This window comes from Dermochelys coriacea, chromosome 2 (assembly GCF_009764565.3).
Source record: "Dermochelys coriacea isolate rDerCor1 chromosome 2, rDerCor1.pri.v4, whole genome shotgun sequence".
NCBI classification, from domain to species: Eukaryota; Metazoa; Chordata; order Testudines; family Dermochelyidae; genus Dermochelys; species Dermochelys coriacea.
The window spans coordinates 225,944,983-225,959,494 of record NC_050069.1 but is presented as its reverse complement, the minus strand read 5'-3'; the positions used below and the strand labels follow the sequence as shown (position 1 = coordinate 225,959,494).

The window sequence follows — 14,512 nt, the reverse complement described above, 5'->3', positions numbered from 1 at the left end:
CAACGAAAATGATTAGGGGTCTAGAGCACATGACTTATGAGGAGAGGCTGAGGGAGCTGGGATTGTTTAGTCTGCAGAAGAGAAGAATGAGGGGGGATTTGATAGCTGCTTTCAACTACCTGAAAGGGGGTTTCAAAGAGGATGGCTCTAGACTGTTCTCAATGGTAGCAGATGACAGAACGAGGAGTAATGGTCTCAAGTTGCAATGGGGGAGGTTTAGATTGGATATTAGGAAAAACTTTTTCACTAAGAGGGTGGTGAAACACTGGAATGCGTTACCTAGGGAGGTGGTAGAATCTCCTTCCTTAGAGGTTTTTAAGGTCAGGCTTGACAAAGCCCTGGCTGGGATGATTTAACTGGGACTTGGTCCTGCTTTGAGCAGGGGGTTGGACTAGATGACCTTCTGGGGTCCCTTCCAACCCTGATATTCTATGATTCTATGATTCTAAGGTAAGCAACATCTTCTTTCCCATTCCCTCAATTTCTGTTTATTTGTCTCTGTCCGTTCACATTGTGAACTCGTTAGGGCTGTGCCTTCTTGTCTATTTGAAAAGCGTGTGACATCTAGTGCATGCTACAATAAATAAGTTAATAATATTAATAATCTGTATTAATAGATGATGAAGGCAAATCTACAGTGGTGCTTATAGAAAAGCTAAGCAAGGCAGTGTCTGAGGAATGCTTTAGGCTCACACAGGTAAGACTTTGTCAAAGAAACATTTTTTTACATAGGAATTTTGAAAATCAAGAACTGTTTATGTATTGATAGAATTATTTCTTCTTAATTCTTCTCACCATCCCTAACAAATTTTCATCAGAGCATTTTTCTCTCCCAGTAATCCTTCAGTTTCAGACTGAGAAACCAGAACATTTTTCCTTCCTTCATGTATTTCCTCAGCTCCTGTATTTTTCCCCACAATGTTCTGTATATAGTGCTTTAGAAATCTTGCCTCCTTTCTGTAAACCTCTGTAAATCGCCAAAAATCATAGATTCGTAGATTTTAATGCCAGAAGGGACCACTATGATTAATTAGTCTGACTTCCTGCAAAACACAGGCCAAAGTACTTTACCCAGTAATTTTTGCATCAAGACCATAACTTCTGTTTGAGTTATAGCATATCTTTTAGTCTTGATTTTAGACTTCAAGTGATGGAGCATCCACCTTTTCCCTTGATAAATTGTTCCAATGGTTAACTGTTTTGCTTTTTTCTGCTAGATTAAAGAGTCTTCTATTATCAGGAATATCTTCCCTATTTAGGTGCTAAGTCACCTCTTAACATTCTTTTACATAACCTAAATACACTGAGATTGTTTAGTCTTTCACTTATGGCATGTTTTCCATAATTCAGGTCATTCTTGTAATTCTTTTCTGAAATCTTTCCAATTTTTCAACATTCTTTTTGGAGTGTGGACACTAGAACTGGACACAGTATTCCAGTAATGGTCTTACTAATGCTATATGCGAAGTTAATACCACCTTCCTTCTCTTTCTTGGTAGTCCACTGCTTATACGTTCAAAAACTGTAGGCCTAGTAGTTAGAGCATCGCACTGGGAATCCCTGTTCAGAGGATTATCAACCATGACTCCCATTTGCTTTACAGAGTTTTACAGGATATAGTCCCCCATCTTATAAATCTGACCTACATTTTTTTTGTTCCTAAATATGACCTTGCATTTGGTAATGTTAAAACACATGTTGCTCAAATGAGCCCATCTGACCAAGAAATGCAGGTCAGCCTCTGTGACTGACCTATTCCCAGCATTATTTACCATTTCACCAATTTTTATGTCATCTGCAAATTTTACCAGGAATGATATGTATTTTCTTTCAAATCATATCTAAAGATGTTGAATAGCATTGGGCTGAGAACAGATTTCTGCAAGACCCACTATAGACACACCCAAAATCATGATTTCCCCATATGATTCTATGATTTATAGTTACTTTTCTGTTGTTTCTCAGGTGAGCAGTTTTTAATCTGTTTAATATAGGCTGCATTGATTTTTGTCAGTGCTACTTTTTTTATCATAGTGTCATGCAGACTATGTCAAATGCTTTTCAGAAGTCTATTGTGTCAACATAGTTACCTTTATCACCAAACTTGTGATATTAAAAAAATTCAAAGATGTACGTACGTTATCTTCTGCCATCCAAAACTGGCCAATTTACATGAAACTGGCCAAGTTAGATACTTATTTTGAATATAAGGGGAAAAAAACCAAGCCCTACTTCTTTACTTTGAGTCCATATGCTAGCTCTAGCAGAGTAATCACATAATTGTATAGATATTACCCTTGTATTCCCCCTCTCCTTACTCCTGCCTTCTGTCCTGTGACCACCTCTTTACATAATGTCTAATCTAGTTTATCTCCTCTGAACTGAGAACATGTCTTCTTTCTCTTTTGGGAGTACCTATTCAAATTGTGGGCATTGTTATACATTTTAAATGATTCTGTATAGGACATTCAAGTGATTTATGGTCAAAATAAGAGATAATGACACTTCTTAGTACAAAAAACTCCTCCCCGTATGAAGTTAGGCAGAATTACTTCCCTGACTAAAACCAGTTTTTATTGAATTGTATTCATGCTACAGTAGTACTAGAGAACAAATATAGAGAGAGATTGAACTGGATTGCATTATGACTTACACACACCATCAAGGGAACTGTTATCTAAATTCCAACTACAGATGTTTTAGTATTAGTGGTGTTAATCCAAAAAGTACACAGCTTTACTTTAAGTTTCCAGGTTGAGTTTGTATGGGTGAACCCTGCACTGCTATTTCTGTAGTCATTTTTTTCAGAGTATAGCCACGCTTTCAGGTGCTGTATGGATAAATCTTTTTTTTCCTTCAGCTATCTCATTGTTAAAATGCCATACATCCTGGACAATCTAGCACCAATGAATTTGAAGTATTCTTTTCATTTGTGTTTACATGCATTTCACGTCATCCCCTTTGTTTTTGCCAGTCTGATGTATTCTTGGTATAGATTGGATAATGACTTCTTCAAAAATCTTAGAAACACTTTTATAGGATTCTCGTAGATTGTATTCTACAATACAGGATAGTTCTCACCAGCAAAGGAGCAGGAAGTCAAAGTGAAGGTATGGTGCAATATGCATTGACCTGTGAGCCACTACAGTGTAGGGCTAATTTTACAAGACATAAAAGACTTGACAGTGTCAGTTTCAGTGCTAAGGCAATATTTTTTTTCTGAACCACCCCCTTCCCACTGTTTTTTATAAATGCAAAATATGAAGTGTCATTTATCATCTGAAAACTTTGCAAACAGACAAATACAACTATTTCCATGGAAGTTACTACCCCAAAGATACTGCTTTATGGATGCTATTTTTCTATTTTGTTTCCTCTGCCTATTGTCTTTAATATAGTAATAAATAATCTGCTGTAGCCTGAACTATCTTTATTTCTTTTTGATACTTTTGTTTGTTTGTCATATAGCTTCTCTGCAGTGTTCAGAGTGAACAACACTCAACTCCTATCAAAGTTAGTCCTGGGGAACAAGACATTTTCCATGTTCCTACTGTTGAGAGAAAAGAACCTGACATAGAATTACCAACGCACAGAATTCAAGCTCAAGGTAACACGTATAGTAACTTTTAGATATTGCTGACAACACTATATTAATATGCTGGTATTTATAAATAATAATCTAAGGCAGTGGTGCCCAAATTTTTCCTCTCTCACCCCCCCTTACCAGTAATAAAATATGTCAATGCCCCTCTGGGCCGGAAGTGGAGTCGCAGCTGGGCCGTGGCTGGGGGCAGAGCTGTGGCTGAGAGCGGGGGGCACGGGCCAGTGGCTGAGCCGGAAGCAGAGCTGAGGCCGCAACTGCGGTCGGGGATAGGACCAGAGAGGTCATGCTGGCGCTCCCTCCCCTCCCCATTGCGCCCCCCCGACGTTCCTCCATGCCCCCCTAGGGGGCGTGCTCCACAGTTTGGAGATCACTGATCTGCACTCAGTATTAATATGTCAGCTCAACCATTTTTATATACCCCTTTTATTTCTGCATATGATTCAGTTGCTTATTTACATCACCAATTAATCAGTATTCAAGATGCCTCAATATTCTGAATCACTTTTATTTTTTGAGTGCCATCCTGTGCAGTACTTATTGTAGTGGAAGTTTCAGATAGATAATGTGAGGAGATTGATTTTTCTGCTCATACAACAGGAGAAGCTAAGCAGTTCTACCATAAATTATAAACAAACACACGAATACTAATGCATAAAAATTTGTACAGCTCTCTCCCATTTACAATAATGGAGTAGTATAACGGTAATAGTAATAATCCTCTTCAGTTAAGAATTTGTGAGCAAGTTGATAAATTAAAAGTACAATATGTAATGATGCAGTAACTGTGAATTTGATGAAAATGTCACCAACTCTCTTTGTAATTTAGCCTTGCAAGAAAGTATGCAAATTCTTCTGAGCAAGATAATGGAAGAATACAACAGGCTGATGGCACTTCATACACAGTTTATGAGGGACTTTAAAAAGGTAAACTATTTACAATTCCATATGATTATAAAGTGGAAATGCAAACCAGATGCTGGTTGTGGATTCCATCTATTCCTTGTTTATTAAGTCCCAATCCTGCAAACACGTCCATATTTAAATTTGTGCACGTAAACTTCACTTGGCCCATTTATTTCATGCATAAAATGAAGCGCATGTGCAAGTTTTTGCAGAATTAAGGCCTTATAAAAAGATGATTTAATGACTGTGTAATGTACCTGGATCTAAGAGGGGGAAATGAACTTTTCAAAATTAAATGGAAAACCCTCTTAAATGTGATGTTTTATGTCATGTAATACTCAGTTGGGATTCTTGGTGAAAAAAGTTACACTAACATTCTTATAATGTTTCAAGATGATTTTACAAGATATTTTTATCATCATCTTGGTATATCCCAATGGGACATGGCCTCCTTGCAGATGGAGTGCAATCTGAATTATTCTCAGACTTGGTCCTTAAGGTGGCCTGGCTGAATGTTCAGTTTATGTCCATCATTAGCAATTTTAATCTGACCATCAAAGCTTTTGCTGCCCCCCGTAATCTTCAGCCATGTACTGCCATTTCTTGATAAACTTGCTTCAGAATTCATTGTTCTTCCATTCTAATATGTCCATACCAAGAAAGCCACCAAAACCAAAGTAGTGCTGATGGAGGTGGATGCTGGGTTTGGCTTCAAATATCCTCATTTCTAATCTTGTCCTGCTGTTTGATATGGAGCCACCAAATGTCAGGTTTTGTGCTATTTTTTACATTTTCTTGAAAATTATGTACTAATTGTCCTTCCCGAAGAAAGTAGTTTTGTTAAAATTTGTAATTAATTTGTAATTAATGTGTTATTGTTTAATTAATGTCATACATATGGTTCCTAAAACAAGTACTTAACCAAGTCTGGTCCTGAGAAATGTGAGGAAAATAAATATAGTTCAGTCATGATTTATAGCTCAGTCATTTTTAGTATATACAATAGATTCCGCTTACTAACAACCCCTCAGCAGTTGGCCAAAATTTGCTATTAACCTGCAGTTGTCAATAAGAGAGAGGCAGTTCTGCAAGGCTGCAGCTAGAGAAGGAAGCTCACAGGCTCGAGGTACCTCTCCTTGCGCTTTCCAGGCTGCATCCTCCCCTGGCACCAGGACCCCAGGCTCAATGCATCCCAGTGCTACCTTCGCTGGCTACAGCCCTGCAAACCTGCCTGTGGCCGGGACTTTCCACAAGAGCCAGGGGCTCTGGAATGTGTTGAACCCAGTCCTCAAGGGCAGGACGCAACATGGAGAGTACAGGGGAGAACAAATACTTTGCAGCCTTTGCACCACCAGCAGCCCCATTCCCTGCCGCTGCCTTGCCTGCAGCCTACCCTGGGGCCTGGGTTCTGCATGTCCCATTGCTTCTGTCCCTCACTGCAGCCCCACAAACCTGCCTGCGGCCAAGGCTTTCCACAAAAAAATTGACAGGTTTCAGAGTAGCAGCCATGTTAGTCTGTATTCGCAAAAAGAAAAGGAGTACTTGTGGCACCTTAGAGACTAACAAATTTATTAGAGCATAAGCTTTCGTGAGCTACAGCTCACTTCATCGGATGCATTTGGTGGAAAATACAGAGGGGAGATTTATATACACAAACAGAGAACATGAAACAATGGGTTTTATCATACACGCTGTAAGGAGAGTGATCACTTAAGATGAGCCATCACCAGCAGCGGGGGGGGGGAGGGGAGGAGGAAAATCTTTCATGGTGACAAGCAAGGTAGGCCATTTCCAGCAGTTAACAAGAACATCTGAGGAACAGTGGGGGATGGGGTGGGGGGGAGAAATAACATGGGGAAATAGTTTTACTTTGTGTAATGACTCATCCATTCCAAGTCTTTATTCAAGCCTAAGTTAATTGTATCCAGTTTGCAAATTAATTCCAATTCAGCAGTCTCTCATTGGAGTCTGTTTTTGAAGTTTTTTTGTTGAAGGATAGCCACCCTCAGGTCTGTAATCGAGTGACTGGAGAGATTGAAGTGTTCTCCAACTGGTTTTTGAATGTTATAATTCTTGACGTCTGATTTGTGTCCATTTATTCTTTTACGTAGAGACTGTCCAGTTTGACCAATGTACATGACAGGGGCATTGCTGGCACATGATGGCATATATCACATTGGTAGATGTGCAGGTGAACGAGCTTCTGATAGTGTGACTGATGTGATTAGGCCCTATGATGGTGTCCCCTAATAGATATATGGACAGAGTCGGCAACGGGCTTTGTTGCAAGGATAGGTTCCTGGGTTAGTGGTTCTGTTGCGTGGTGTGTGGTTGCTGGTGAGTATTTGCTTCAGATTGGGGGGCTGTCTGTAAGCAAGGACTGGCCTGTCTCCCAAGATCTGTGAGAGTGATGGGTCGTCCTTCAGGATAGGTTGTAGATCCTTGATGATGCTTTGGGAGGTTTTAGTTGGGGGCTGAAGGTGATGGCAAGTGACGTTCTGTTATTTTCTTTGTTGGGCCTGTCCTGTAGTAGGTGACTTCTGGGTACTCTTCTGGCTCTGTCAATCAGTTTCTTCACTTCAGCAGGTGGGTATTGTAGTTGTAGGAATGCATGATAGAGATCTTGTAGGTGTTTTTCTCTGTCTGAGGGGTTGGAGCAAATGCGGTTATATCGTAGAGCTTGGCTGTAGACAATGGATCATGTGGTATGATCTGGATGAAAGCTAGAGGCATGTAGGTAGGAATAGCGGTCAGTAGGTTTCCGATATAGGGTGGTGTTTATGTGACCGTCGCGTATTAGCACAGTAGTGTCCAGGAAATGGATCTCTTGTGTGACTGGTCCAGGCTGAGGTTGATGGTGGGATGGAAATTGTTGAAATCATGGTGGAATTCCTCAAGGGCTTCTTTTCCATGGGTCCAGATGATGAAGATGGCATCAATGTAGTGTAAGTAGAGATGGGGCATTAGGGGACGAGAGCTGAGGAAGCGTTGTTCTAAGTCAGCCATAAAAATGTTGTCATACTGTGGGGCCATGTGGATACCCATCGCAGTGCCGCTGATTTGAAGTTGTACATTGTCCCCAAATGTGAAATAGTTATGGGTGAGGACAAAGTCACAAAGTTCAGCCACCAGGTTAGCCGTGACATTATTGGGGATACTGTTCTTGACGGCTTGTAGTCCATCTTTGTGTGGAATGTTGGTGCAGAGGGCTTCTACATCCATAGTGGCTAGGATGGTGTTTTTAGGAAGATCACCAATGGATTGTAGTTTCCTCAGGAAGTCAGTGGTGTCTCGAAGATACCTGGTAGTGCTGGTAACGTAGGGCCTGAGGAGGGAGTCTACATAGCCAGACAATCCTGCTGTCAGGGTGCCAATGCCTGAGATGATGGGGCGTCCAGGATTATGGATCTTGGGTAGCAGATAGAATACCCCAGTTCGGGGTTCTAGGGGTGTGTCTGTGCAGATTTGTTCTTGTGCTTTTTCAGGGATTTTCTTGAGCAAATGCTGTAGTTTCTTTTGGTAACTCTCAGTGGGATCAGAGGGTAATGGCTTGTAGAAAGTGGTGTTGGAGAGCTGCCTAGTAGCCTCTTGTTCATATTCCGACCTATTCATGATGACGATAGCACCTCAGTCTTTTTGATTATGATGTCAGAGTTGTTTCTGAGGCTGTGGATGCCATTGTGTTCTGCACGGCTGAGGTTATGGGGCAAGTGATGCTGCTTTTCCACAATTTCAGCCCGTGCACGTCGGCGGAAGCACAATATGTAGAAGTTCAGTCTGCTGTTTCGACCTTCAGGAGGAGTCCACCCAGAATCCTTCTTTTTGTAGTGTTGGTAGGAAGGTCTCTGTGGGTTAATATGTTGTTCAGAGGTGTGTTGGAAATATTCCTTGAGTCAGAGACGTCGAAAGTAGGATTCTAGGCCACCACAGAACTGTATTATGTTCATGGGGGTGGAGGGGCAAAAGGAGAGGCCCCGAGATAGGACAGATTCTTCTGCTGGGTTGAGTATAGTTGGATAGATTAACAATATTGCTGGGTGGGTTACGGGAACCACTGTGGTGGCCCCTTGTGGCATGTAGTAGTTTAAATAGTTTAGTGTCCTTTTTCTTTTGTAGAGAAGCAAAGTGTGTGTTATAAATGGCTTGTCTAGTTTTTGTAAAGTCCAGCCACGAGGAAGTTTGTATGGAAGGTTGGTTCTTTATGAGAGTATCCAGTTTGGAGAGCTCATTCTTAATGTTTCCCTGTTTGCTGTAGAGGATGTCGATGAGGTGGTTCCGCAGTTTCTTTGAGAGTGTGTGGCACAAGCTGTCAGCATAGTCTGTGTGGTATGTAGATTGTAATGGATTTTTTACCTTCAGTCCTTTCGGTATGATGTCCATCTGTTTGCATTTGGAAAGGAAGATGATGTCTGTCTGTATCTGTATGAGTTTTTTCATGAAGTTGATAGATTTCCACTCTATACGGCTAAATTCAGTGCCTTGCATAATGACAGGTTTCAGAGTAGCAGCCGTGTTAGTCTGTATTCTCAAAAAGAAAAGGAGTACTTGTGGCAATACTTTGTACTTGTACTTGTGAGTACTTGTGAAATAGTAAAACTATTTCCCCATGTTATTTCTCCCCCTCCCCACCTCCCACCTTTCCTCAAATGTTCTTGTTAACTGCTGGAAGTGGCCTACCTTGCTTGTCACCATGAAATGTTTTCCTCCTCTTCCCCTGCCCCCGCTGCTGGTGATGGCTCATCTTAAGTGATCACTCTCCTTACAGTGTGTATGATAAAACCCATTGTTTCATGTTCTCTGTGTGTGTATATAAATCTCCCCACTGTATTTTCCACCAAATGCATCCGATGAAGTGAGCTGTAGCTCACGAAAGCTTATGCTCAAATAAATTTGTTAGTCTCTAAGGTGCCACAAGTACTCCTTTTCTTTTCACAAAAAAATTGTCACTAGCCGGCATGCCAGTTGCCAATGTCCAGGCCAATGAACATTATAGTCATTGCATAGTATTGGTTCCATATTCCCATGGACAGAAAGTTTTTATTAATAGGGTTAATAGGCTATTAAGCGGAATCTACTATATTTTGAAGGTTGTCACTTTTTATGGGTGTTGCTGCTGTTTGCTTTTTACAATTTTGGTCATAGGCACAGGTAGATGTATAAAATTGAGCAATTACATAATGTAAAATTACACGGATAATCTTATTTAAAGAATGACCCATCAAATATCCTGGTTTTTCTTTCTTATTTTATAACTTTGACTCCCTATTCAGTGGAAAATGTATATATTCATCTAAAACAGGGAAGCACCCAAAGACTGCATACAGCATGTTGGCTGTGCATTGGCCTGATCTATTTAGAACACAGGCTGGAAAACATATTATGAAATAAGATTAACTAGCTAAATCTAAAAAGAAATGGAAAAAAATTTAAATGTTTTGAAAATAAGTTTCCTATACTGTTACCTATGAACAAATTCAGTAGCCTTAAATAAAGATTTTTAAATTCTAAGGGAGAAAAACTTCAAATAATCTCTAAGAGTGAGGTCCTATATTTTTAAAAATAAGTATAAAAAGAATAGTCTGTGGGTAATCTGACCAGTAGTAAAGTATTTCTTCTTCCTTAAGCTAACTTGGATTCCTGTTATCTGCACCTTATATATGCTAATATTTTATATGTAAACAGAACATGAGCTTTCAATATAGAGTAAAAATTCTTATTCTGAGTTCATTCTAAGCTTTTTTGCATGCATGACTTTGCTTTTATTGAAAAGCAGGAGGGAGAGACATGCAGCATTTATAAAAGTCTCTATGAATCCACTTGGTGGATCTGTTAACAAGATGGTTTGACTAGATATGTAACCAGCAATACTTCACCTATTACCATAAGACCAAATAGATCATCTTTGCAGTGTGCCTGCCCTCCATATCTTGATATACTGGATACCGTAGATCTTAAGACTGTCTTTGGGTAAATAGCACAGTATTCTTTCATACAAATATACGATGATTTTGATGAAATGGTCATTTTTCTTACTGATGTGCCATCAGTAGAAAATTTGATAATAGTACAGACAATGTATCCTGCATTGCTATATATTAAAAGGTTAAATGTGATGTATTCAGTGGTTATGTTTAGAAAAAGGTTGCAAAATATGCATATGTGAGTATGTGTATATATTTTATATAAATGGTAGATTAGGTGCAAGTAAAATATTAGCACTTGTGTTATGCTTTCAGGACAGTTACAGTTTCTATTCTTGATTTAAATATTATTTAAATTGTCATTTGTTTTTACTGTACTTTTTCTAGGTTGAAGAGCAACAGACATCATATGTTGAACTGGAGCATAGAAAAGAAGAGGAAAGCAACTGTCTACAAATGAAAATAGAAGACTTTCAGACCCCTTCCCAGGACCTTATTGGTAAAGAGATACATATGCAATTATTTGTAATGTCTATAGCCATAAAGATGAACAAACTGCTTTAAATCAAAATTAGTTTCTTGTGGATAAGTCAAGGTTAAACACCATAAGTACTGAGGAGTCTGTCATCGAATTCATGTGCTTTTTGTTCTTATAAATCGCTGGAATGTTTAGAAATTCAGCTGATCTGCTCTAGAACTGTTCAGTAATATTTTTTGGTTTTCAGCAATTAAAGGGATTATTAATATTACCTCTAATAAGAGAGAGAGAGTTCTTGTGTTGTTTTGCAAGATTGTTGTTATTTATAGAAAATAGGATTGCTCTGCTATCACAATAAAAATAATTACCTTCATTAACATTTTATGAGATCTTTGGTGTTATTGCTAGTCACCATCTTACTATTTCAAATAGACTTTTTATGTGTATTAACATAATTAACTGATTTTCTCCCTTCAAATTACCCATTTATAGATCTTATGGTTAGAGCATCTCATTGGGAGGAGATGGAGAACCTTAAAACACAACTTGAAGGACAACATGCTCAAGAAATTGAGCATCTCCGATCCTATTTCCAGCAGCAGTTGAAAGAAACTGACGAGAGATACACTACAGAGATTGTTCATTTACAGAATAGACTTCAGGATGTCAGTGAATCCCCTGAAGATTTCAGGTATCCCATGATCTTTATCCTCCTTTTCTATAGTTTTTACCATTTTGTACTGAACACCATCTGTAAACATCAGTGTTTTCAAAAATCTAATGCATGCAAAGCTTTATATTTTATTAACAACATCAGAATATGAAAAATTCATCAAATTATATGAACATTTTTTTACTCACCACTTTTTTTTTAAATCAAGTATTTTACAAAGAAATGGTGTAACCCAGGGATCGGCAATCCGCATGCAAAGACGGCACGCGAGCCAATTTTTAATGGCACTAAGCTGTCTGCCCAGGTCTGCCCCCGCCCCCGGCCTCTTCCCCCAGCGAGCTGGGTTCCTGCCTCTCCTTCTCTCCCTTCCTGCGGCCGATCAGCTGACGGCCCTTGCAATGGAGCGGGAGAGGTAAAAGCGGAGCCACAGCGTGCTCTCTGCTCCGGGGACCTTGGGAAGGGGGTGGAATCAGGGCATATCCCCTCCAGTCCCCTGCCATGAGCCCTGCATCCCCCCACACCTCCTAGCCCTCTACTTTCACCCCTGCACCCCTCCCCACAACCCCAGCCCTGGCTCCGGTGCCCCTGCCCTGACTCCTGCACCCTCCTCACACACCCTCAGCCCCCTGCCCTGACTCCTGCACCTCCCACACATACCCATCCCCCCCACACCTCATGCTCTGATTCTTGCACCCCCATCCCCACTCCCACCCTCAGCACCAAACGGGCGCTCCTGCACACACACACCCCCCACATTCCCACCTGCACCCCTCGCACCAAATGGGAGCTGCCCAGGTAAGTGCTCCACACCCAAACCTCCTGCCCCAACCCAGAGCTCCCTCCCTCATTATAGCTCCTGGCCAGACCCTGCACCCCAACCCCCAGCCTGCTCCTTCACCCCCAGCCCTATTCTCCGCACACTCCCACCCTCATCTCAGTGCAGAAAGAGGAAGAGAATGGGCTAGAACCAGAGAGAAGGTAGGGACCTACTCTGTGTGGACAGGGCCGGGACTCCAGACCGGCAGCGGGCTGAGCGGATCCGGCAGCCGGGACCCTGGCTGGCAGGAGCTGGCAGACGGAACCCCAGACTGGCACTGGGCTGAGCGGCAGCGGGCTGAGCCGTTCAGCCCATTGCCAGTCTGGGGTCCCAGCCGCCGGCCCCGCTCAGCCCACTGCCTGTCTGGGGTTCTGGCTGCCTGCCCCTTGTCAGCCGGGGTCCCAGCCGCAGTCCCCGCTTAGCCTGCTGCCGGCCTAGGTGAATGGAACCCCAGGCTGGCAGCGGGCTGAGTGGGCCGGCGGCGTAAGATCAGCATTTTAATTTAATTTTAAATGAAGCTTTTTAAACATTTTTAAAACCTTGTTTACGTACAACAATAGTTTAGTTATATAATATATAGACTTACAGAGAGAGACCTTCTAAAAAACGTTAAATGTATTAATGGCATGCGAAACCTTAAATTAAAGTGAATAAATGAAGACTCGGCACACCACTTCTAAAAGGTTACCACCCCTGGTGTAACCAGTATGAACTAAGTGAGGGAGCAGTATCTGGTAACTCAGAAATTATTGGATATTGAATTCACTATTCTACAAAAAGAAAAGGAGTACTTGTGGCACCTTAGAGACTAACAAATTTATTAGAGCATAAGCTTTCGTGAGCTACAGCTCACTTCATCGGATGCATTTGGTGGAAAAAACAGAGGAGAGATTTATATACACACACACACAGAGAACATGAAACAATGGGTTTATCATACACACTGTAAGGAGAGTGATCACTTAAGATAAGCCATCACCAACAGCAGGGGGGGGAAGGAGCAAAACCTTTCATGGTGACAAGCAGGTAGGCTAATTCCAGCAGTTAACAAGAATATCAGAGGAACAGTGGGGGGTGGGGTGGGAGGGAGAAATACCATGGGGAAATAGTTTTACTTTGTGTAATGACTCATCCATTCCCAGTCTCTATTCAAGCCTAAGTTAATTGTATCCAGTTTGCAAATTAATTCCAATTCAGCAGTCTCTCGTTGGAGTCTGTTTTTGAAGCTTTTTTGTTGAAGTATAGCCACTCTTAGGTCTGTGATCGAGTGACCAGAGAGATTGAAGTGTTCTCCAACTGGTTTCGCATCATCAAGGATCTACAACCTATCCTGAAGGACGAGCCATCGCTCTCTCAGATCTTGGGAGACAGACCAGTCCTTGCTTACAGACAGCCCCCCAATCTGAAGCAAATACTCACCAGCAACCACACACCACACAACAGAACCACTAACCCAGGAACCTATCCTTGCAACAAAGCCCGTTGCCAACTTTGTCCACATATCTATTCAGGGGATACCATCATAGGGCCTAATCACATCAACCACACTATCAGAGGCTCGTTCACCTGCGCATCTACCAATGTGATATATGCCATCATGTGCCAGCAATGCCCCTCTGCCATGTACATTGGCCAAACTGGACAGTCTCTACGTAAAAGAATGAATGGACACAAATCAGACGTCAAGAATTATAACATTCAAAAACCAGTTGGAGAACACTTCAATCTCTCTGGTCACTCGATCACAGACCTAAGAGTGGCTATACTTCAACAAAAAAGCTTCAAAAACAGACTCCAACGAGAGACTGCTGAATTGGAATTAATTTGCAAACTGGATACCATTAACTTAGGCTTGAATAGAGACTGGGAATGGATGAGTCATCACACAAAGTAAAACTATTTCCCCCATGGTATTTCTCCCTCCCACCCCACCCCCCACTGTTCCTCTGATATTCTTGTTAACTGCTGGAATTAGCCTACCTGCTTGTCACCATGAAAGGTTTTCCTCCTTCCCCCCCCTGCTGTTGGTGATGGCTTATCTTAAGTGATCACTCTCCTTACAGTGTGTATGATAAACCCATTGTTTCATGTTCTCTGTGTGTGTGTATATAAATCT

The 14,512-nt window shown here is 41.3% G+C and overlaps 1 protein-coding gene across 21 annotated transcripts in view; it reads left to right on the top strand.

Annotated features, from left to right (window-relative positions):
• The window catches only part of AKAP9 (A-kinase anchoring protein 9), a 232,724-nt gene that overhangs the window by 105,979 nt on the left and 112,233 nt on the right, over positions 1 to 14,512 (top strand). For all 21 annotated transcript variants that reach the window (XM_043509321.1, XM_043509325.1, XM_043509336.1 and 18 more), the window contains 5 exons: positions 618 to 697; positions 3,469 to 3,607; positions 4,431 to 4,528; positions 10,816 to 10,927; positions 11,399 to 11,597. In XM_043509321.1, coding sequence (XP_043365256.1) covers positions 618 to 697; positions 3,469 to 3,607; positions 4,431 to 4,528; positions 10,816 to 10,927; positions 11,399 to 11,597 — 628 coding nt within the window. The remainder of the gene's footprint in view (positions 1 to 617; positions 698 to 3,468; positions 3,608 to 4,430; positions 4,529 to 10,815; positions 10,928 to 11,398; positions 11,598 to 14,512) is intronic.